Source organism: Hydra viridissima, unplaced genomic scaffold, assembly GCF_058129835.1.
Source record: "Hydra viridissima isolate aposymbiotic clone 2 unplaced genomic scaffold, HvirCarnegie_v1 scaffold_4, whole genome shotgun sequence".
Classification (NCBI taxonomy): Eukaryota; Metazoa; Cnidaria; class Hydrozoa; order Anthoathecata; family Hydridae; genus Hydra; species Hydra viridissima.
In genome coordinates, this window is record NW_028324303.1 from 9,085,826 (window position 1) to 9,111,196 (window position 25,371).

The 25,371-nt window shown below is 36.5% G+C and overlaps 2 protein-coding genes across 3 annotated transcripts; both read left to right on the forward strand.

Annotated features, from left to right (window-relative positions):
* Positions 1 to 13,363: 13,363 nt before the first annotated feature.
* On the forward strand, positions 13,364 to 16,112 carry LOC149889749 (uncharacterized). Its single transcript, XM_090084930.1, has 4 exons — positions 13,364 to 13,439; positions 13,816 to 15,597; positions 15,833 to 15,907; positions 16,091 to 16,112. Exon 2 carries the CDS (start codon positions 13,823 to 13,825, stop codon positions 14,870 to 14,872), a length of 1,050 nt encoding a protein of 349 aa, XP_089941056.1. The 5' UTR covers positions 13,364 to 13,439; positions 13,816 to 13,822; the 3' UTR covers positions 14,873 to 15,597; positions 15,833 to 15,907; positions 16,091 to 16,112.
* LOC149889750 (uncharacterized) lies at positions 15,947 to 22,618 on the forward strand. 2 transcript variants are annotated; one of them, XR_016451733.1, is made up of 9 exons: positions 15,947 to 16,342; positions 16,483 to 16,578; positions 16,678 to 16,837; positions 16,917 to 16,972; positions 17,105 to 17,277; positions 17,376 to 17,535; positions 17,720 to 17,875; positions 21,705 to 21,823; positions 22,166 to 22,618. XR_016451733.1 is itself a non-coding variant. In XM_090084931.1 (8 exons), the coding sequence occupies exons 1-7, from the start codon at positions 16,129 to 16,131 to the stop codon at positions 17,827 to 17,829; spliced, it is 969 nt and encodes a 322-aa protein (XP_089941057.1). In that variant the 5' UTR covers positions 15,948 to 16,128; the 3' UTR covers positions 17,830 to 17,875; positions 22,166 to 22,618. The 2 variants fall into 2 exon arrangements, 1 of the variants encoding a protein (XP_089941057.1); XM_090084931.1 differs by lacking the exon at positions 21,705 to 21,823 and having other exon boundaries at positions 15,948 to 16,342.
* Positions 22,619 to 25,371: the final 2,753 nt, after the last annotated feature.

The following is a 25,371-nucleotide window of genomic DNA, read 5'->3' on the forward strand; positions in this document are numbered from 1 at the left end:
TGGCAAGTACCGGATTTGGCGACAAAACCCCGTTTTTGGCTCAGTTTCCATACAAAACGTCGAAATTTGGGCCAAATGTGGCCAAATTGGAGGCTTTCACCGACTCCTCTTGGATCCCTTGGCCATATTTTGTTGTATCCTGTCAGGCTGAGCAAAAAAATGGCCAAGGGCATCAAGCAATTCAGTGGTAAGTACCGAATTTTGCGACAAATGCACAGAAATGCTTAGAATTTGCTTGTAATGTCGATTCTGTGATTATTTCGTCAAATTGGAGCCTTTCACCGAGATTTCTTGGAGCCTTTGGACATTTTCTGTTGTAACCTATCAGGCTGAGCACGAAAATGACAAAGACAATCAACAGAGAGGCTGGCAAGTACCGGATTTGGCGACAAAACCCCGTTTTTGGCTCAGTTTCCATACAAAACGTCGAAATTTGGGCCAAATGTGGCCAAATTGGAGGCTTTCACCGACTCCTCTTGGATCCCTTGGCCATATTTTGTTGTATCCTGTCAGGCTGAGCAAAAAAATGGCCAAGGGCATCAAGCAATTCAGTGGTAAGTACCGAATTTTGCGACAAATGCACAGAAATGCTTAGAATTTGCTTGTAATGTCGATTCTGTGATTATTTCGTCAAATTGGAGCCTTTCACCGAGATTTCTTGGAGCCTTTGGACATTTTCTGTTGTAACCTATCAGGCTGAGCACGGAAATGACAAAGACAATCAACAGAGAGGCTGGCAAGTACCGGATTTGGCGACAAAACCCCGTTTTTGGCTCAGTTTCCATACAAAACGTCGAAATTTGGGCCAAATGTGGCCAAATTGGAGGCTTTCACCGACTCCTCTTGGATCCCTTGGCCATATTTTGTTGTATCCTGTCAGGCTGAGCAAAAAAATGGCCAAGGGCATCAAGCAATTCAGTGGTAAGTACCGAATTTTGCGACAAATGCACAGAAATGCTTAGAATTTGCTTGTAATGTCGATTCTGTGATTATTTCGTCAAATTGGAGCCTTTCACCGAGATTTCTTGGAGCCTTTGGACATTTTCTGTTGTAACCTATCAGGCTGAGCACGAAAATGACAAAGACAATCAACAGAGAGGCTGGCAAGTACCGGATTTGGCGACAAAACCCCGTTTTTGGCTCAGTTTCCATACAAAACGTCGAAATTTGGGCCAAATGTGGCCAAATTGGAGGCTTTCACCGACTCCTCTTGGATCCCTTGGCCATATTTTGTTGTATCCTGTCAGGCTGAGCAAAAAAATGGCCAAGGGCATCAAGCAATTCAGTGGTAAGTACCGAATTTTGCGACAAATGCACAGAAATGCTTAGAATTTGCTTGTAATGTCGATTCTGTGATTATTTCGTCAAATTGGAGCCTTTCACCGAGATTTCTTGGAGCCTTTGGACATTTTCTGTTGTAACCTATCAGGCTGAGCACGAAAATGACAAAGACAATCAACAGAGAGGCTGGCAAGTACCGGATTTGGCGACAAAACCCCGTTTTTGGCTCAGTTTCCATACAAAACGTCGAAATTTGGGCCAAATGTGGCCAAATTGGAGGCTTTCACCGACTCCTCTTGGATCCCTTGGCCATATTTTGTTGTATCCTGTCAGGCTGAGCAAAAAAATGGCCAAGGGCATCAAGCAATTCAGTGGTAAGTACCGAATTTTGCGACAAATGCACAGAAATGCTTAGAATTTGCTTGTAATGTCGATTCTGTGATTATTTCGTCAAATTGGAGCCTTTCACCGAGATTTCTTGGAGCCTTTGGACATTTTCTGTTGTAACCTATCAGGCTGAGCACGAAAATGACAAAGACAATCAACAGAGAGGCTGGCAAGTACCGGATTTGGCGACAAAACCCCGTTTTTGGCTCAGTTTCCATACAAAACGTCGAAATTTGGGCCAAATGTGGCCAAATTGGAGGCTTTCACCGACTCCTCTTGGATCCCTTGGCCATATTTTGTTGTATCCTGTCAGGCTGAGCAAAAAAATGGCCAAGGGCATCAAGCAATTCAGTGGTAAGTACCGAATTTTGCGACAAATGCACAGAAATGCTTAGAATTTGCTTGTAATGTCGATTCTGTGATTATTTCGTCAAATTGGAGCCTTTCACCGAGATTTCTTGGAGCCTTTGGACATTTTCTGTTGTAACCTATCAGGCTGAGCACGAAAATGACAAAGACAATCAACAGAGAGGCTGGCAAGTACCGGATTTGGCGACAAAACCCCGTTTTTGGCTCAGTTTCCATACAAAACGTCGAAATTTGGGCCAAATGTGGCCAAATTGGAGGCTTTCACCGACTCCTCTTGGATCCCTTGGCCATATTTTGTTGTATCCTGTCAGGCTGAGCAAAAAAATGGCCAAGGGCATCAAGCAATTCAGTGGTAAGTACCGAATTTTGCGACAAATGCACAGAAATGCTTAGAATTTGCTTGTAATGTCGATTCTGTGATTATTTCGTCAAATTGGAGCCTTTCACCGAGATTTCTTGGAGCCTTTGGACATTTTCTGTTGTAACCTATCAGGCTGAGCACGGAAATGACAAAGACAATCAACAGAGAGGCTGGCAAGTACCGGATTTGGCGACAAAACCCCGTTTTTGGCTCAGTTTCCATACAAAACGTCGAAATTTGGGCCAAATGTGGCCAAATTGGAGGCTTTCACCGACTCCTCTTGGATCCCTTGGCCATATTTTGTTGTATCCTGTCAGGCTGAGCAAAAAAATGGCCAAGGGCATCAAGCAATTCAGTGGTAAGTACCGAATTTTGCGACAAATGCACAGAAATGCTTAGAATTTGCTTGTAATGTCGATTCTGTGATTATTTCGTCAAATTGGAGCCTTTCACCGAGATTTCTTGGAGCCTTTGGACATTTTCTGTTGTAACCTATCAGGCTGAGCACGAAAATGACAAAGACAATCAACAGAGAGGCTGGCAAGTACCGGATTTGGCGACAAAACCCCGTTTTTGGCTCAGTTTCCATACAAAACGTCGAAATTTGGGCCAAATGTGGCCAAATTGGAGGCTTTCACCGACTCCTCTTGGATCCCTTGGCCATATTTTGTTGTATCCTGTCAGGCTGAGCAAAAAAATGGCCAAGGGCATCAAGCAATTCAGTGGTAAGTACCGAATTTTGCGACAAATGCACAGAAATGCTTAGAATTTGCTTGTAATGTCGATTCTGTGATTATTTCGTCAAATTGGAGCCTTTCACCGAGATTTCTTGGAGCCTTTGGACATTTTCTGTTGTAACCTATCAGGCTGAGCACGAAAATGACAAAGACAATCAACAGAGAGGCTGGCAAGTACCGGATTTGGCGACAAAACCCCGTTTTTGGCTCAGTTTCCATACAAAACGTCGAAATTTGGGCCAAATGTGGCCAAATTGGAGGCTTTCACCGACTCCTCTTGGATCCCTTGGCCATATTTTGTTGTATCCTGTCAGGCTGAGCAAAAAAATGGCCAAGGGCATCAAGCAATTCAGTGGTAAGTACCGAATTTTGCGACAAATGCACAGAAATGCTTAGAATTTGCTTGTAATGTCGATTCTGTGATTATTTCGTCAAATTGGAGCCTTTCACCGAGATTTCTTGGAGCCTTTGGACATTTTCTGTTGTAACCTATCAGGCTGAGCACGGAAATGACAAAGACAATCAACAGAGAGGCTGGCAAGTACCGGATTTGGCGACAAAACCCCGTTTTTGGCTCAGTTTCCATACAAAACGTCGAAATTTGGGCCAAATGTGGCCAAATTGGAGGCTTTCACCGACTCCTCTTGGATCCCTTGGCCATATTTTGTTGTATCCTGTCAGGCTGAGCAAAAAAATGGCCAAGGGCATCAAGCAATTCAGTGGTAAGTACCGAATTTTGCGACAAATGCACAGAAATGCTTAGAATTTGCTTGTAATGTCGATTCTGTGATTATTTCGTCAAATTGGAGCCTTTCACCGAGATTTCTTGGAGCCTTTGGACATTTTCTGTTGTAACCTATCAGGCTGAGCACGGAAATGACAAAGACAATCAACAGAGAGGCTGGCAAGTACCGGATTTGGCGACAAAACCCCGTTTTTGGCTCAGTTTCCATACAAAACGTCGAAATTTGGGCCAAATGTGGCCAAATTGGAGGCTTTCACCGACTCCTCTTGGATCCCTTGGCCATATTTTGTTGTATCCTGTCAGGCTGAGCAAAAAAATGGCCAAGGGCATCAAGCAATTCAGTGGTAAGTACCGAATTTTGCGACAAATGCACAGAAATGCTTAGAATTTGCTTGTAATGTCGATTCTGTGATTATTTCGTCAAATTGGAGCCTTTCACCGAGATTTCTTGGAGCCTTTGGACATTTTCTGTTGTAACCTATCAGGCTGAGCACGAAAATGACAAAGACAATCAACAGAGAGGCTGGCAAGTACCGGATTTGGCGACAAAACCCCGTTTTTGGCTCAGTTTCCATACAAAACGTCGAAATTTGGGCCAAATGTGGCCAAATTGGAGGCTTTCACCGACTCCTCTTGGATCCCTTGGCCATATTTTGTTGTATCCTGTCAGGCTGAGCAAAAAAATGGCCAAGGGCATCAAGCAATTCAGTGGTAAGTACCGAATTTTGCGACAAATGCACAGAAATGCTTAGAATTTGCTTGTAATGTCGATTCTGTGATTATTTCGTCAAATTGGAGCCTTTCACCGAGATTTCTTGGAGCCTTTGGACATTTTCTGTTGTAACCTATCAGGCTGAGCACGAAAATGACAAAGACAATCAACAGAGAGGCTGGCAAGTACCGGATTTGGCGACAAAACCCCGTTTTTGGCTCAGTTTCCATACAAAACGTCGAAATTTGGGCCAAATGTGGCCAAATTGGAGGCTTTCACCGACTCCTCTTGGATCCCTTGGCCATATTTTGTTGTATCCTGTCAGGCTGAGCAAAAAAATGGCCAAGGGCATCAAGCAATTCAGTGGTAAGTACCGAATTTTGCGACAAATGCACAGAAATGCTTAGAATTTGCTTGTAATGTCGATTCTGTGATTATTTCGTCAAATTGGAGCCTTTCACCGAGATTTCTTGGAGCCTTTGGACATTTTCTGTTGTAACCTATCAGGCTGAGCACGGAAATGACAAAGACAATCAACAGAGAGGCTGGCAAGTACCGGATTTGGCGACAAAACCCCGTTTTTGGCTCAGTTTCCATACAAAACGTCGAAATTTGGGCCAAATGTGGCCAAATTGGAGGCTTTCACCGACTCCTCTTGGATCCCTTGGCCATATTTTGTTGTATCCTGTCAGGCTGAGCAAAAAAATGGCCAAGGGCATCAAGCAATTCAGTGGTAAGTACCGAATTTTGCGACAAATGCACAGAAATGCTTAGAATTTGCTTGTAATGTCGATTCTGTGATTATTTCGTCAAATTGGAGCCTTTCACCGAGATTTCTTGGAGCCTTTGGACATTTTCTGTTGTAACCTATCAGGCTGAGCACGGAAATGACAAAGACAATCAACAGAGAGGCTGGCAAGTACCGGATTTGGCGACAAAACCCCGTTTTTGGCTCAGTTTCCATACAAAACGTCGAAATTTGGGCCAAATGTGGCCAAATTGGAGGCTTTCACCGACTCCTCTTGGATCCCTTGGCCATATTTTGTTGTATCCTGTCAGGCTGAGCAAAAAAATGGCCAAGGGCATCAAGCAATTCAGTGGTAAGTACCGTATTTTGCGACAAATGCACAGAAATGCTTAGAATTTGCTTGTAATGTCGATTCTGTGATTATTTCGTCAAATTGGAGCCTTTCACCGAGATTTCTTGGAGCCTTTGGACATTTTCTGTTGTAACCTATCAGGCTGAGCACGGAAATGACAAAGACAATCAACAGAGAGGCTGGCAAGTACCGGATTTGGCGACAAAACCCCGTTTTTGGCTCAGTTTCCATACAAAACGTCGAAATTTGGGCCAAATGTGGCCAAATTGGAGGCTTTCACCGACTCCTCTTGGATCCCTTGGCCATATTTTGTTGTATCCTGTCAGGCTGAGCAAAAAAATGGCCAAGGGCATCAAGCAATTCAGTGGTAAGTACCGAATTTTGCGACAAATGCACAGAAATGCTTAGAATTTGCTTGTAATGTCGATTCTGTGATTATTTCGTCAAATTGGAGCCTTTCACCGAGATTTCTTGGAGCCTTTGGACATTTTCTGTTGTAACCTATCAGGCTGAGCACGAAAATGACAAAGACAATCAACAGAGAGGCTGGCAAGTACCGGATTTGGCGACAAAACCCCGTTTTTGGCTCAGTTTCCATACAAAACGTCGAAATTTGGGCCAAATGTGGCCAAATTGGAGGCTTTCACCGACTCCTCTTGGATCCCTTGGCCATATTTTGTTGTATCCTGTCAGGCTGAGCAAAAAAATGGCCAAGGGCATCAAGCAATTCAGTGGTAAGTACCGAATTTTGCGACAAATGCACAGAAATGCTTAGAATTTGCTTGTAATGTCGATTCTGTGATTATTTCGTCAAATTGGAGCCTTTCACCGAGATTTCTTGGAGCCTTTGGACATTTTCTGTTGTAACCTATCAGGCTGAGCACGAAAATGACAAAGACAATCAACAGAGAGGCTGGCAAGTACCGGATTTGGCGACAAAACCCCGTTTTTGGCTCAGTTTCCATACAAAACGTCGAAATTTGGGCCAAATGTGGCCAAATTGGAGGCTTTCACCGACTCCTCTTGGATCCCTTGGCCATATTTTGTTGTATCCTGTCAGGCTGAGCAAAAAAATGGCCAAGGGCATCAAGCAATTCAGTGGTAAGTACCGAATTTTGCGACAAATGCACAGAAATGCTTAGAATTTGCTTGTAATGTCGATTCTGTGATTATTTCGTCAAATTGGAGCCTTTCACCGAGATTTCTTGGAGCCTTTGGACATTTTCTGTTGTAACCTATCAGGCTGAGCACGAAAATGACAAAGACAATCAACAGAGAGGCTGGCAAGTACCGGATTTGGCGACAAAACCCCGTTTTTGGCTCAGTTTCCATACAAAACGTCGAAATTTGGGCCAAATGTGGCCAAATTGGAGGCTTTCACCGACTCCTCTTGGATCCCTTGGCCATATTTTGTTGTATCCTGTCAAGCTGAGCAAAAAAATGGCCAAGGGCATCAAGCAATTCAGTGGTAAGTACCGAATTTTGCGACAAATGCACAGAAATGCTTAGAATTTGCTTGTAATGTCGATTCTGTGATTATTTCGTCAAATTGGAGCCTTTCACCGAGATTTCTTGGAGCCTTTGGACATTTTCTGTTGTAACCTATCAGGCTGAGCACGGAAATGACAAAGACAATCAACAGAGAGGCTGGCAAGTACCGGATTTGGCGACAAAACCCCGTTTTTGGCTCAGTTTCCATACAAAACGTCGAAATTTGGGCCAAATGTGGCCAAATTGGAGGCTTTCACCGACTCCTCTTGGATCCCTTGGCCATATTTTGTTGTATCCTGTCAGGCTGAGCAAAAAAATGGCCAAGGGCATCAAGCAATTCAGTGGTAAGTACCGAATTTTGCGACAAATGCACAGAAATGCTTAGAATTTGCTTGTAATGTCGATTCTGTGATTATTTCGTCAAATTGGAGCCTTTCACCGAGATTTCTTGGAGCCTTTGGACATTTTCTGTTGTAACCTATCAGGCTGAGCACGGAAATGACAAAGACAATCAACAGAGAGGCTGGCAAGTACCGGATTTGGCGACAAAACCCCGTTTTTGGCTCAGTTTCCATACAAAACGTCGAAATTTGGGCCAAATGTGGCCAAATTGGAGGCTTTCACCGACTCCTCTTGGATCCCTTGGCCATATTTTGTTGTATCCTGTCAGGCTGAGCAAAAAAATGGCCAAGGGCATCAAGCAATTCAGTGGTAAGTACCGAATTTTGCGACAAATGCACAGAAATGCTTAGAATTTGCTTGTAATGTCGATTCTGTGATTATTTCGTCAAATTGGAGCCTTTCACCGAGATTTCTTGGAGCCTTTGGACATTTTCTGTTGTAACCTATCAGGCTGAGCACGAAAATGACAAAGACAATCAACAGAGAGGCTGGCAAGTACCGGATTTGGCGACAAAACCCCGTTTTTGGCTCAGTTTCCATACAAAACGTCGAAATTTGGGCCAAATGTGGCCAAATTGGAGGCTTTCACCGACTCCTCTTGGATCCCTTGGCCATATTTTGTTGTATCCTGTCAGGCTGAGCAAAAAAATGGCCAAGGGCATCAAGCAATTCAGTGGTAAGTACCGAATTTTGCGACAAATGCACAGAAATGCTTAGAATTTGCTTGTAATGTCGATTCTGTGATTATTTCGTCAAATTGGAGCCTTTCACCGAGATTTCTTGGAGCCTTTGGACATTTTCTGTTGTAACCTATCAGGCTGAGCACGAAAATGACAAAGACAATCAACAGAGAGGCTGGCAAGTACCGGATTTGGCGACAAAACCCCGTTTTTGGCTCAGTTTCCATACAAAACGTCGAAATTTGGGCCAAATGTGGCCAAATTGGAGGCTTTCACCGACTCCTCTTGGATCCCTTGGCCATATTTTGTTGTATCCTGTCAGGCTGAGCAAAAAAATGGCCAAGGGCATCAAGCAATTCAGTGGTAATAACCGAATTTTGCGACAAATGCACAGAAATGCTTAGAATTTGCTTGTAATGTCGATTCTGTGATTATTTCGTCAAATTGGAGCCTTTCACCGAGATTTCTTGGAGCCTTTGGACATTTTCTGTTGTAACCTATCAGGCTGAGCACGGAAATGACAAAGACAATCAACAGAGAGGCTGGCAAGTACCGGATTTGGCGACAAAACCCCGTTTTTGGCTCAGTTTCCATACAAAACGTCGAAATTTGGGCCAAATGTGGCCAAATTGGAGGCTTTCACCGACTCCTCTTGGATCCCTTGGCCATATTTTGTTGTATCCTGTCAGGCTGAGCAAAAAAATGGCCAAGGGCATCAAGCAATTCAGTGGTAAGTACCGAATTTTGCGACAAATGCACAGAAATGCTTAGAATTTGCTTGTAATGTCGATTCTGTGATTATTTCGTCAAATTGGAGCCTTTCACCGAGATTTCTTGGAGCCTTTGGACATTTTCTGTTGTAACCTATCAGGCTGAGCACGAAAATGACAAAGACAATCAACAGAGAGGCTGGCAAGTACCGGATTTGGCGACAAAACCCCGTTTTTGGCTCAGTTTCCATACAAAACGTCGAAATTTGGGCCAAATGTGGCCAAATTGGAGGCTTTCACCGACTCCTCTTGGATCCCTTGGCCATATTTTGTTGTATCCTGTCAGGCTGAGCAAAAAAATGGCCAAGGGCATCAAGCAATTCAGTGGTAAGTACCGAATTTTGCGACAAATGCACAGAAATGCTTAGAATTTGCTTGTAATGTCGATTCTGTGATTATTTCGTCAAATTGGAGCCTTTCACCGAGATTTCTTGGAGCCTTTGGACATTTTCTGTTGTAACCTATCAGGCTGAGCACGGAAATGACAAAGACAATCAACAGAGAGGCTGGCAAGTACCGGATTTGGCGATAAAACCCCGTTTTTGGCTCAGTTTCCATACAAAACGTCGAAATTTGGGCCAAATGTGGCCAAATTGGAGGCTTTCACCGACTCCTCTTGGATCCCTTGGCCATATTTTGTTGTATCCTGTCAGGCTGAGCAAAAAAATGGCCAAGGGCATCAAGCAATTCAGTGGTAAGTACCGAATTTTGCGACAAATGCACAGAAATGCTTAGAATTTGCTTGTAATGTCGATTCTGTGATTATTTCGTCAAATTGGAGCCTTTCACCGAGATTTCTTGGAGCCTTTGGACATTTTCTGTTGTAACCTATCAGGCTGAGCACGAAAATGACAAAGACAATCAACAGAGAGGCTGGCAAGTACCGGATTTGGCGACAAAACCCCGTTTTTGGCTCAGTTTCCATACAAAACGTCGAAATTTGGGCCAAATGTGGCCAAATTGGAGGCTTTCACCGACTCCTCTTGGATCCCTTGGCCATATTTTGTTGTATCCTGTCAGGCTGAGCAAAAAAATGGCCAAGGGCATCAAGCAATTCAGTGGTAAGTACCGAATTTTGCGACAAATGCACAGAAATGCTTAGAATTTGCTTGTAATGTCGATTCTGTGATTATTTCGTCAAATTGGAGCCTTTCACCGAGATTTCTTGGAGCCTTTGGACATTTTCTGTTGTAACCTATCAGGCTGAGCACGGAAATGACAAAGACAATCAACAGAGCCCTGCCGGCACAAGCGCATTTTAGACTTCTTATAGAGGTCTCCATTTGGTCTCCGTGAAGACTGGTTTTTAATTTGCGTTTTGTATGCGTTTTTAAGATATCTTGTTTTTGGCTCTGAGAATGATATGAGCTTAATTGCTTTAAATGATGCTATACTTGGGCTTGGTTTTTTTTCTTTATTTACAAGTTCATTTATTTTGTATATCTTTTCTGTTTTATCTTCTCATTAGTTTTATATTTTTTTAACCTACGATATTTTTCGTTTGCATAAGCATTAGGTAGGTTTAGCAAACAACTCTTTATGTAATAATGAAATGGATATCATTGCTGTTGATTTTGTATTATAAATAGAGAATAATTAGTTGGAACCAAAGAATACAACTTAATCACAGCGCAAAAGATCTTAGGGGCGATTGAAAGTGAAATTAATCTTGTATATTCACTCGTGAGAATGTTTTTGATTTAGCGTCTATAAATTTGAAGTAAACTTAGCCTTTGGGATCTTTTATATAGCAAAGAGGAAAGGAGGGGCAGGGGGAGGGGAGGGAGAGGAAGGGGATAAGGATGAGCAGTAGTAATTTTTTTTATATGAGATAAACAAAAATATTAACCTAAATTAATGAACAACATAAATAAAACTCACTGAAATATTTTTTAATTCAAAGCATCGTATGTTTACAAAATTATAATTTCACCTGTTAGTTATATTACCTATAATTATCATTTCACCTGCTTTACAGTCTGAAACACATAATTGTTATTTTCTTATAATGATGAGAAAATGTTACTAAACCAAACAAATAATTCCATTTAAATTTTATTTCAAAATAAGAAAAAAAATCAGAAAACAACAACACAACGAAATGAAACTTTTTTTAAACTATAAAATATATTTACAACTAGACCAAACAAAAACAAAAAGAAACAAACAAAACAAAGCAAAAACAACTATATTTAAAGATAATCAATAATTACAACATTGAATAATAAAAAAGCATTCTAAAACACAAACAATTTTAAAAGTTTAACAAAAGCAATAACCATAAAAGTAATAATCAATTACAAAAATGGTAAGTGATTATTTTTACAATTACAAAAATAATTTACAAACTTACAGTTACAAAAATGATAAGATAAAAAGGATAAAGAAAATTGATATTATAACCATGTTAATTTAAAAGTATAACAAAGATAATAAACAACAACAATAATTAAAAATATATCAAAGTGAAATAGAAACCTTAACTAAGAACAACAGCAACAAAAGCCCTGTAACAACAAAAAAAAAGCATAGTAACTGTATATTTGAAGATGGAAAAAAAAAAAAAAAAAAAAATCTAATGATAAATGAAATTTTAAATACTGAAACAGATGATGAAAATAATACAGAAGAACAAGTAAAAATATCAAAAACAGAAAACTTAAAACTTGATAAAAATATTAGAAATAGTAAGTAACAAATAACAAAAATAAAAAGAACTTTAAGATATAACAATAATGAAGATACTAAGAAAATGTCAGAATCTTGTGGATCTCGGCCTTATATCTCTTGATGATGAAAAATATGCCAAATAAGCACATAACTATGTCTGATGTTTAAATTTGATCTCCAATTATTTTTTGTCCAATAACCAAAATATGTTGCAAAATTACCTTTTTTTTTTTTATTGTCCATTTTCAAGGAACATAAAAGTCAAGTATCTTATCAAACTTTGACCAGGTTTCAACAGTAATCATTAGATTGATTGTTAAAATAGAAACATTACGCTTAACTCCATTATGAAATGTCTCAAAGTGAAGATTTTCATACACTCATCATATTATGTATTTCTAATGCCACTTAAAGATATTATGTTAGTTCTTTGAGTTGGACCAGCAGTTGGAATCTGAGATAAGGGTACTCCCAGCCAAGGAAATGGAGCTTTTTTTGGTCGATTTTTTCCTCCACATACTGTAACTGTTTCAAATTTTGGAGGCCAGTGTAACTCACAGATAACAGTGCTACTGTTAACAACTGAATTAGAGATTGGAATGGCTTTTATCCGTTTTTCACGCTCAACATTGTAATTTAAAATATGATGCACTGATACACTTTACTAGCTTCACTCGATACATCTATTTTGTTCATTTTGATCATTATTGTGACAGGCATACACACAACAGTTTTTTTGGCACGATATAAAAACTTCATCTGAAATTAAAAATATATGTATATCACTTGCTTTAAACGAATTCTAAAACTCCACGCTAAAACTATCCAAGTTCGTTTGCATTACATCATGCAACAGCAATTCACAACATGTCATAAACAACATTGCATTTTCTCTTTTAAAACAAATCTAAACAAATAATTGTCTACAACCGTAAAAAAATAGGCCTGCACAAAAAATTCCAGTTGCACGACGAATAGGCCTGTAGTAAGAGGGGTGAGGGGGAGCGAGAGGGGTAAAGAAAGAGAGAGAGAGATAGTAAAATTTTTGCAAGATAAAACCCCCTCCCCTTTGGTCACGTGAATGTCGAAAATTGCTAGGTTTGTGCGGATCCAGCGTCTATAGAATGAAATTGGTACATTCACGTGGGCCGTTTCCTGGTGTGTTATTGGTTAAGGCAAACAATGAGCTTGGAAGTTCGCCTCTGCCACAAATGTCTATCCTCCCACAAGAGGTTTGTCCTAATGAGCCAATTATGGGAAATACACCTACGTTAATAGGTTTTGAAAATAGACATAAAAAGGGCTTCTGTGATACAAGTTTCAAAATCTGCAAATGCCAGGAGTAAACTGAGTAAGTTTTTGTTTTGATTTTTCGAGTTGTTTGGCTGTTTTACAGAGTTACTTTAGCTAGCTTGAATAACCGGGGGACAATAATTTTCTTTGACGTGCTAGTTTTACTTTGCAAAATTTTATTTTTTTACGTTTTATCGATTTTCTCACGGTGTTTGTGTTTGTTTTATGAAGGCGATTTGGAAATGTTGTGTTACTATTTAATAAGATAGAATTTTTAAAGTTGATAAATAAGAATGCTTCCTGCAGATCTTGAGCTTTTGCCTTCTCCCTCCCCGGTTTCTTATATAGTTGTTGTTTTTTTTTAGTCTTGAATGAAAAAAAGTTTCAAAATCTGCAAGTATCAGGAGGAAACTGTGTAATTTTTTTGTTTTGCTTTTTTGAGTAAGTTTTTGTTTGGCTGTTTTACAGAGTTGCTTTAGCTAGCTTGAATGACCGGGGGACAAAATTGTTATTAGACATGCTGGCATCTCTTTGCAAAATTTATGTTATTTACGGTTTATCAATTTTCTCATGATGTTCGTGTTTATTTTATGAAAATGATTCGGTAATGTTGTGTTGCGTATTTAATGAAAGAGAGTTTTTAAATATAACGAATAAGAATGCCTTCTGCAGGTCTAGAGCTTTTACCATCTCTTCCTCCCCGGCTTTTTTGTAAGTTTAAAGTTTGCCTTGCGGACGCAATGTATACAAGATTTTGATACAAGTCTGTTTGTTTGTTGTTGTTTTTTTACTTTTACTATCATCGTTATGTTTATAGCGCTGAAATGAACGAAAGAGCAAGAGTATACAGTAAAAAGTATAGGAGAATCCAGTCCGAGATTACCAAGATGCTAACTTCGACTGAACCTTCTAGTGGTGATGTTGCAGTACCAGACAAACATGATCTTCACGTTGATGACGTTTTAGCTTGCAGCGAAATTGTTAGCGATGTTAGCAGTGCTGATCGATCGAAGACATCACCTCTAAACATCGAATTAGCTAGGTGGGCAGTTAAGCACAATGTATCTCGTGAGTCCTTCAATGATCTGCTTTCAGTTCTCAATAGACATGGTTATGAGCATTTACAAAAGGATGCTAGAACGTTGTTAAAGACTCCCAGACGAATCTGTACTCAAGAAATCTGCGGTGGCTCCTATACTTACTTTGGAATTCAGGAAGGTTTGATTCAACGTTTAAAAGAAATGGATGTGATTGATGTTACTGAGATTAAGTTAAATGTCAGCATAGACGGTTTGCCTTTGTTTAAATCATCGCTTGTACAAATGTGGCCTGTTTTGGGCATGTTTCACTCTAATGTTTTCATTGTTGCACTATACTGTGGGAAATCTAAGCCCCATCCTGTAGATGATTTTTTGAAGGACTTTGTTCTAGAAGTCAAGCACCTCTGTGTAGCTGGTATAACCTTCAACAAAACAAACTTAAAGTTTGGTCTTGGTGTTTTTATCTGTGATGCTCCAGCTAGAGCATTTTTGAAACAAGTTGTTGGACACACCTCAAAGCACGCTTGTGAGCGTTGTGAGATTGTTGGTGAGTATGTTGCTCATCGCGTGGTGTTCAAGCCCCAAAGTTCATATCTGTTAAGGTCTAATGCTTGTTTTGATCAGCTGTTGTATTTAAATGGTCATCAAGTTGGTGTATCCCCTCTCTCAAGTTTAGGTGCATCTTTGATCAATGACTTTGTTTTAGATTACATGCATTTAGTTTGTCTAGGAGCAACAAAAAGAATTTTGACTTTTTTAGTTCAGGGTCCAAGAGTATGCAGGCTGTCAAACTTTTTAATAAGCGATGTTTCTAACAGACATCGTTATCTTTAAATGGCAAGTTACCTTCTGACTTTGCTCGCCAACCACGTTCATTGTCTGAGCTAGACAGATGGAAAGCCACAGAATTCAGGCAGTTTTTACTTTATACTGGTCCTCTGGTGTTGAAAGCTGTGCTTCAAAGCGACATGTATCAACATTTTCTTTTGCTGCATGTTTCTATTTCTATTTTGTTGAGTTCTAATAGTGAGTTCAGGCGTCATTACTTATCTTATGCTAGGGACTTGCTTAACTGTTTTGTAGAAAACGCTGCAACTTTTTATGGTGAAACCTTTGTGGTTTATAACATTCACAGTTTGGTTCATCTCTCAGACGATGTTGAAAATCAAGACTGTTCACTCAATGAAATGTCCGCTTTCCCTTTTGAAAATTTTCTGCAAACATTGAAGAAACAAGTTCGAAACTGCAACAACCCAATATCACAAGTTGCAAAGCGTCAGTTTGAATTGCAAAATGTCAGAACTGTATTTAAAACTTCAAAGCGTACAAACCTGTCTGTAAGTTTTCGAGATTCATGTTTTCTACATCAGAACTATTTTTTTGTGATTGTTGAAAATCTTGCAGATGATAACTACTTGTGCAATCGTTTAAAGGTGAAATATACTAAAAGCTTTTATACCAGCCCAGTGGATTCTAAAGTCTTTGACATTGGTTTTGTTGAGAAGTTTGACGAAGTGGCATTTACATCCAAAAGGGTTCTGGTTCTCAAGACTGAACTTGTAAGAGTAAAGAAGGTTTCAGTATTGCCTTTCAATAATGGTTTTGTATATTTTCCTCTTTTGCATGAATCAGAGCAAAAATAATTTTTTTTTTGTGCATTAGTTGTTGTTGTTACTTTGTTTGTTTTTTATTTGTTTAGTTTTCTTTGTTTTTTATTAGTTTAGTTTTTTTTTTTTTTTATTTAGTTTTTAACTGCAGAATTAAAGTTTTTCAAAATCAATTTGCTTATTTTAGCACAATGCAACATCCTTAACCAATTTCAACTTGCTCAATTTTTATTCTTCTTCAATATGGGAATTTAAGAATTAGGTCACATTGAAATGTTTTTCATAACAACAGTTTATTGATCATTTTAGTATTTCAAAAATGTTTTAGAATAGATTTATAGTATTTCTGAATTACATTAACAGTTGCATTACTTGTGATCATAATAATCAATTTAATATTGTCCTTTGTTTGGAGCTGTTCTCATCTTAAAATTGTTTTCTTTAGATTGATTAACAATACTTAGTAAAAAGGTTTGACGAAAGATGGAACCAGTACCAATGAAAAAGTGGGCTTGTGCAGTATGGCAAGAGAAGAGCAAAACAGAAATAGGAGTAGTTTTAAGAAAATGGATTGATACAGAAAAAAAGGTTGTTTATTGGCCAAGTGGTGTAGATGTATTACGGGCTGAGAGATACAATCTTTCACCAAGTTCACACTGGAAGCAGTTTAGACTTATAAAAATGAAATGTGAGGATGGTAGGTCTTTTTTCATTTTTTCAAGTTGCTATTACTTTTATTGTATTTGTGTGAGTAAGATTTTAAATCAGCTATGTGTTTGTTATTTTTTTTTGTTTTTGTTTTTTTTTTAAAAAAGTAAATGTCTACTTTTGTTAAAGATGACATTGAAGTGTGTAAACTATCAGACTTGTCTGCTTCAGAAGATGAGCATGGTTTTGTTGTTGACAATACATTGACCTCAAATGAAACATCAGGTTAGAAACTGCACCCTTTGTTGGATTTTTTATAATAGGTTTACATCAAATGCATGTCATTTAATACAAATAAATGGTTTTTTTGTTTGTTTTTTTCAGACATTCCATTGATACCAGCTTCTGCTCCTCACAAAACCAAATTAACAGCATTTCCAACTCCACCATCTTCTTTTGTCCCTTCGTCCTCAAAAGTCAGTCAATCATCGCAAAGTTTCAGAGAAGCAACACGCTCTCGGTCTAGATCCCCTGTGACCAACAGGTAATTTAACTGAGTTTTATCACATTGAACTCTGCATGATTAAACAATGCAGTGATGTGATATTTTATTTCATGTTAAGGACACCTCAACCTGTTGCATGCAGCTCCTCCCAAGGTTTTCCTCTTGAAACTGCACGTAAGGAAAATTGTTTTGACTAAAGCGGTTTATTTTAAATATGATTGAGCTTGAGAGTTGCAATAAAGAATTGTTTGGAACATGTTCTGTTCAGGTGACTTCTACTCAATATTTTTCAATTTATTCTAACAGAGTTTCAAAAAGCTGTTCTTAACAATTTGGGAGAGATTGCAGTATTCATGAATGAGCTACGCGAAAGGAGAGCTGTCCATAATGACACCAAACAAATCTCAGCTCTTTTGAGCATAGAAGAGTTTGAGACAGTAGAAGAGCAACTGAAGGATGAAAACTACAGAAAAAATTTGGTAATTTCACCACTGTTGTTTTTTTAACAATTATTGGACAGAAAATCTACTTTTTTTTTAAAGATAGTTCCTAATTTGCAGTTGGTCTTTGTATACAGGTAGAACAGCTCTCTCAAATTGGGGGTGTAGATGTCAAAGATGCAACTTCAAAAATCATTGACAGAATGTTTTCTGTGAAACTGCAATGTAAAATGAACATGAAAGGGAGTGGCGGAAAGTTAGCATTAGAAAAGTCTGGGTTATGGAGAGTTGTAATTGGTAAATATGCTTTTGTGTGTGTGTGTGTGTGTGTGTGTGTGTGTGTGTGTGTGTGTTTGTGAGAAACATCTAGAAAATTAGCTAATGCAGTATTTTGTGGGTAAATTCTTTACAGAAGTTAAGAGGAACTGAAACTAGTTTAGATATTTTGCTTTCTTTAATTGTTTATCTAATTTACTTAAAGATGCTGTGAAAATAACATTTCCTGCTATGAAAGAGTCCAGTATGAGAGAACGTGTAATGGTTAAGCTAAAGAATGCGCCAGGTCGAAAAGATGGTACAAAAAACCAATAAAAGGTTTACTCCGATCAACGGTCTGATGTTGGGAGAATTGTAATTGGTAATTATACTTTTATTTAAGACTAAGAAACAACTGAAATGGTAGCTAATGCCATGCATAGTTTGTAATGTTTTTACCAAAGAAATAATGAACTGAATTAGTTGTTCTTTTAAAATTGTTTTTAATTTTGTTTTTTTTCTTATTGGATTTTTTTTTAATTGTTTATCATTTTTACTGTTTATTTTAAACTCTTTTTTGTATTTATAATTGAAATGCTGCCTGCACAAACTGCATTAGTCACACTATTTTCATTTTGAGATGTAACCATTTTAAGATTACTTGTAATAAACTAAAATAAGTTCACTGCTTTGTTTATTTTTTAAACTTTCTTGTCAAGAAATTCACAAGTCTGTTTTGTTTTTCTAAAGATAGTAAAAAAGATATAAAAAGAGAAAATAACTTCAATTTTATTGTTTAAATATATAAAATAAATGGTTGATGAATTTAATAACTATAAAATCCATCATGCATTTTTTAATATGCAGAATTTCGTTGCAAGAACCAATAGTATTGATTGTTTATTTTCAAAAATAAATTATTAAACAAATATGTTTTTTCAAATATTCTTCGGTTCAAAAAAAAGAAAGGATAAGCACCAAAATATCATTTCTATATTTTAAGTATTAAAACTTTCAAAATGTTGAATTAAAAAGAAAAAAGAAAATATCTCACAGTTTATTTTTAAAGAACAAAACAAGGATAACTTTGCATGGATTCTTTTTGTTACAAGATTTCATTATATTAACCCATTCATATGGTTTGCTTATTTCTCCAATTTTTTCTTCTTTTTTCAATTCTTGCAAAGCATCAGTTAATAAGTGTTATGAAATAGGGTAATTAATTATTATTCTTTGAAAAGCTCCATTGTACAAAGGTTAACCAAACAATACAAAAGATATATTTTGTTTTGACTGTAGCACTTCTAGGCAAACAGAGTTATCTTCTCGTTTCTATCATTCTTGTTTTCTTTAATATAATCATCTAAAAATGTTATTACTTCATTGGGTCCTTTATCTGCAGCATTTTCTACATTACAATAGAAGGTTGTTTTTAAAGAGAAACAAGGTTAATGATACCAAAATTGTGTACCCATGTGTCTTTTGTAATATACTCCACTAACATTAGTTGCTTACTTGTAGTTAGTTACTTTTTGATAATTCGTACATAATACAAGACTGCTGTTACTTTTTGATAATTCGTACATAATACAAGACTTGTTTGTCCAACTCATATTTTTTTGTTTCATCATAGAAAACCTGTGCTTTTCAGATATGCATATCATGTTGGAGTGTGAAGTTTTTTGCTAGAAGTATACCTCCTTTCAAAAGTTAGCATTAAAAAGAGTAATCTAAATATAAATTTGATAAAGTTATCATTAATTTATAACAAATTTGCTATTAACTTATACATTAAAAAGAATTTAAAATGCAACTTTATTACAACTTAGAGACTAAATTTAAAAAGCTAGACTAGACTAAACTGAAACATTATTAATTAATGATTTCTTTGAGGTAACTTAAAATATTACTTTAGTTTTATAATCATTACATGTAAACATACATTCAATATTTTTTTAATTGAAAATATGTCCTTAAAAATAGATGAACAAACTGAATTCCTAAATTGAAATTTTATTATATATCTATGAACTATTATATTTTACTTATTTACTTAAGTTAAAGTCATTTGTAATGTATCTATAAGTAAATTAAACAGTAAATAGTATTTCTATGCTAAAATGTTAATCTTTTTTATTTTACATATTTATTTTATTAAACATATTTCAAGTAAGGGATGAAATAGTTTGTAATTTAATAAAATAAACAATAATACCATGAAATATCATATAGTTATAATGACTGCTAATGGTAGTTACAACTTCAACAAAACAAATGTATAGGCATTACAAACACTAAAGATTAATAATGAAAGATTAATCAATAGCATGCTACAATTATCACAAGTGTTGATCCTTTGTTTAAACTTATTAATACAGTAGTATTGTTCCTTTTACCAATTAAGAGTTTCCATTATAATAACTGTTAATCATTATAATTGTAGAACAGATTTTCTTCACATTTTTTTTTTATCTTTTTATTTGTATTTCTGCACCAGTTTTCTTCAACTCTTTTTCTTCTTTTGGATGCCATGATAGCTTGTTTGTATTCGGCAAAAATATTAGATCTATTTGTCACTTGTAAAATCCCTTATTGAAATTGATTCTATTTTTTATGCAGCTCAGATATTTTTTTTTGTTCAAAATAGCTGGTACACATGAAAGTGTATTAGTTCATTATTGAAGTGACATAGTTATCTCTGTTTTTTGTTTTTTGTTTTTGTTTTTTTAATGGACTTAAGGAGTTTTTGCTGGCAGCACTTCATTTGCTATTGTTTATTATTTGAATTGTTTATTGCTTTTGTTGCAATTTTATTTTCTTGTGTAGTTGTTGTTGTTATTTATTATCTGTACTCTCAAAGAAGTTAAGTTTTGTTTATAATTGTTATTGTTTGGTATTTTTATCACATTTTAAAATTAACTAGTTTATATTTTTAAGTTCTTTTTCTTACTTATTATTGCTATTGCTTGTTAACTTCATTTTTTATTGCTTTTGATATAATTTTAAAATCTTTGTATTAATGTTTTTGTTTTTAATCATTATTGTTAAGTTTTAAAGTTTTTTTTAACTACTTCTTTATTAATTATTGTTGTTGTTCTTTTTATTATATTTCTATGTTTTTTTAATATTTATTGCTTATTGTATTTACTCTTTAATAACTCTTATTGAATTTAAAAATAAATTTTGACTACTTTATATTGCTAATATTTGAGATTTTTTTTTTATTGTAAAAACCTTTCTTGCTGTTTATTATTGTCATTGTTTATCATTTTTATGATGCTTTTTTGTGATAATTATTATTGTTTATTACTTTTATCACATTTTAAAGCTCTTGCTATTATTTATAGTTGCTGTTGTTTGTTAGTTTAATTATATTTGTATAGTTTTGATTTATATTTATAAGCTACACTTGATTGTTCCGTTATTTTGTTAATACATAGAGCTGCTGCAATTTTTTTATTTTTGTAGCAACAAAGCGCTGTTTTCAACTCCTCATTCAAATCAACAATCCCTTTCATCCAGATTATCCTCTCTCCTCCTCCCCTGCCTCCTTGCCAAAAATGAGGCCAGAATGATACATTTATTTTTCTCCTATGGAGCAAGATCCACAACATTCTGACACTTTTTTATTATCTTAATTATTGTTTTATCTTAAAGTTTTTTTGTTTTTTTGTTTTCTATCTTTTATTACTTATCACTTCTCATTGCTAATGTTTTTATCAAGCTTAAATTTTTTTTTTTTAGTTGTTCTTCTATATTATTTTCATCATCTGTTTAAGTTTTTAAAGTGTCATTTTTTTAAAATTTCTGTTCCTTTATTCACATAGGCAAGTGCTATGCTTTTTTTTTTTTTTTTTTTTTTTCAATCACCTAGATGCTAGTCTCAACTCCTAAATCAAATCAATAATCCCTCTCATCCAGATTAATCCCTCTCCTCCATCTCTGCCTTCATGTAAGGCTGGAAAGATACATTTATTTTCATTCTATGGACACGAGATCCACAACATTCTTACATTTTTTTGTTATCATTATTATTGTTTTAACTTTTTTTTTTTACCATTTATCTTTTATTATTGTTAATAATTTCATCAAGCTTTAAATTTTTCTCTATAATTTTTAGTTTTTCTTCTGTATTATTTTCATAATCTGTTTCAGTTTTTAAAACTTCATTTATTTATTTATTTTCTTTTATGTTTTTTTTTTTTTTTCAGGCAGGGTTTTTATTGTAGTTGTTGTTGTTGTTATTGCTGTGGTTGTTGTTGTTGTTGTTGTTGTTATGGTTGTTGGTGTTGTGGTTGTTGTTGTTGCTGTTGCTGTTGTTGTTGATGAGGTTAGTTAAGATTTCTATTATATTTTGCAACAACTTTAACTATTGTTGCTGTTTATTATCTTTGTTACACTTTTAAGTTAATGTTGTTATAATAAAAAATTCCTTTTATCCCTTATCATTTTTGTAATTGATTATTACTTTTATTGTTTATTGCTTTTGTTAAACTTTTTAAATTCTTTGTATTAGTGTTGTTGTTGTTGGGTGTTTTTATTGTGTTTAAAAATGCTTTTTATTATTCAATCTTGTAACTATTAACTATCTTTAAATATAGTTGTTTAGTTTTTTTTTTATTATAGGTTTAAATTGTTCTTACTTACTAAAAATGTTTACGTATTTTTGCAGATGCTGTAAAAGTTTCCGTTATTAAAAGAGTCGTTATTGCACGTTCGAGCATTAGTTAAGCTAAAGAATTTATCAATCCAAAAAGATGTTATGAACTGTATTTGAACGCATTACTTTGAGGAGTTTAATACGAATGTGGTTCGAACAAGTAGAAACTCCTAAAATTTTAACAATTCGTACTTATATTTTTCAGCCACTGTATTTGTAGGATAGAAGTAATATTTCTTGTTAATGTTTTAAATAAGTATGCTTGATATTTGTGCTTTTGCATTTCCATTTAAAAGTTTTATTTAAGAAACTCTATAATCTAACTGATATAAGAACAAATAAAGTTCCGTGTTAGTCCTATTTTTCTACTAATAATGAATAGTTAAAATAACACATTTCTCTTTGAATTTTAGTATGTATTACGGTTGTAAACTATTTGCATTTGAAAAATAAATATGTATGACATGAATAAATATGCGTTTTACTATTATTTTCCAAATAGATGATAACATTCACAAAGAATGTATTTTATGAAATATTCCTATGCATTAACTATTATTAACTTGATATTATTGAAGGACATTTAATTATAAAATTTATTATAAAATTCCTTTCCGTAATATTGAGTTAATAATAGTTATGAAAAGAGATCATAAAGAAAAAGGTTACAGGCAAGCTAAGAAAAAGAGCTCTAAAAGACGCAATATCAAGACCTCTTTAAGAAAGCTTTACGTAAGCGTCTTATCGTCTCACGTTTTAGACGTCTACGGAGACGATTTCAAAACCAAAAATATGCCTATTAAAAACATCTATTAAACGTCTTTGTGCCAGCTGGGAGAGGCTGGCAAGTACCGGATTTGGCGACAAAACCCCGTTTTTGGCTCAGTTTCCATACAAAACGTCGAAATTTGGGCCAAATGTGGCCAAATTGGAGGCTTTCACCGACTCCTCTTGGATCCCTTGGCCATATTTTGTTGTATCCTGTCAGGCTGAGCAAAAAAATGGCCAAGGGCATCAAGCAATTCAGTGGTAAGTACCGAATTTTGCGACAAATGCACAGAAATGCTTAGAATTTGCTTGTAATGTCGATTCTGTGATTATTTCGTCAAATTGGAGCCTTTCACCGAGATTTCTTGGAGCCTTTGGACATTTTCTGTTGTAACCTATCAGGCTGAGCACGGAAATGACAAAGACAATCAACAGAGAGGCTGGCAAGTACCGGATTTGGCGACAAAACCCCGTTTTTGGCTCAGTTTCCATACAAAACGTCGAAATTTGGGCCAAATGTGGCCAAATTGGAGGCTTTCACCGACTCCTCTTGGATCCCTTGGCCATATTTTGTTGTATCCTGTCAGGCTGAGCAAAAAAATGGCCAAGGGCATCAAGCAATTCAGTGGTAAGTACCGAATTTTGCGACAAATGCACAGAAATGCTTAGAATTTGCTTGTAATGTCGATTCTGTGATTATTTCGTCAAATTGGAGCCTTTCACCGAGATTTCTTGGAGCCTTTGGACATTTTCTGTTGTAACCTATCAGGCTGAGCACGAAAATGACAAAGACAATCAACAGAGAGGCTGGCAAGTACCGGATTTGGCGACAAAACCCCGTTTTTGGCTCAGTTTCCATACAAAACGTCGAAATTTGGGCCAAATGTGGCCAAATTGGAGGCTTTCACCGACTCCTCTTGGATCCCTTGGCCATATTTTGTTGTATCCTGTCAGGCTGAGCAAAAAAATGGCCAAGGGCATCAAGCAATTCAGTGGTAAGTACCGAATTTTGCGACAAATGCACAGAAATGCTTAGAATTTGCTTGTAATGTCGATTCTGTGATTATTTCGTCAAATTGGAGCCTTTCACCGAGATTTCTTGGAGCCTTTGGACATTTTCTGTTGTAACCTATCAGGCTGAGCACGGAAATGACAAAGACAATCAACAGAGAGGCTGGCAAGTACCGGATTTGGCGACAAAACCCCGTTTTTGGCTCAGTTTCCATACAAAACGTCGAAATTTGGGCCAAATGTGGCCAAATTGGAGGCTTTCACCGACTCCTCTTGGATCCCTTGGCCATATTTTGTTGTATCCTGTCAGGCTGAGCAAAAAAATGGCCAAGGGCATCAAGCAATTCAGTGGTAAGTACCGAATTTTGCGACAAATGCACAGAAATGCTTAGAATTTGCTTGTAATGTCGATTCTGTGATTATTTCGTCAAATTGGAGCCTTTCACCGAGATTTCTTGGAGCCTTTGGACATTTTCTGTTGTAACCTATCAGGCTGAGCACGGAAATGACAAAGACAATCAACAGAGAGGCTGGCAAGTACCGGATTTGGCGACAAAACCCCGTTTTTGGCTCAGTTTCCATACAAAACGTCGAAATTTGGGCCAAATGTGGCCAAATTGGAGGCTTTCACCGACTCCTCTTGGATCCCTTGGCCATATTTTGTTGTATCCTGTCAGGCTGAGCAAAAAAATGGCCAAGGGCATCAAGCAATTCAGTGGTAAGTACCGAATTTTGCGACAAATGCACAGAAATGCTTAGAATTTGCTTGTAATGTCGATTCTGTGATTATTTCGTCAAATTGGAGCCTTTCACCGAGATTTCTTGGAGCCTTTGGACATTTTCTGTTGTAACCTATCAGGCTGAGCACGAAAATGACAAAGACAATCAACAGAGAGGCTGGCAAGTACCGGATTTGGCGACAAAACCCCGTTTTTGGCTCAGTTTCCATACAAAACGTCGAAATTTGGGCCAAATGTGGCCAAATTGGAGGCTTTCACCGACTCCTCTTGGATCCCTTGGCCATATTTTGTTGTATCCTGTCAGGCTGAGCAAAAAAATGGCCAAGGGCATCAAGCAATTCAGTGGTAAGTACCGAATTTTGCGACAAATGCACAGAAATGCTTAGAATTTGCTTGTAATGTCGATTCTGTGATTATTTCGTCAAATTGGAGCCTTTCACCGAGATTTCTTGGAGCCTTTGGACATTTTCTGTTGTAACCTATCAGGCTGAGCACGGAAATGACAAAGACAATCAACAGAGAGGCTGGCAAGTACCGGATTTGGCGACAAAACCCCGTTTTTGGCTCAGTTTCCATACAAAACGTCGAAATTTGGGCCAAATGTGGCCAAATTGGAGGCTTTCACCGACTCCTCTTGGATCCCTTGGCCATATTTTGTTGTATCCTGTCAGGCTGAGCAAAAAAATGGCCAAGGGCATC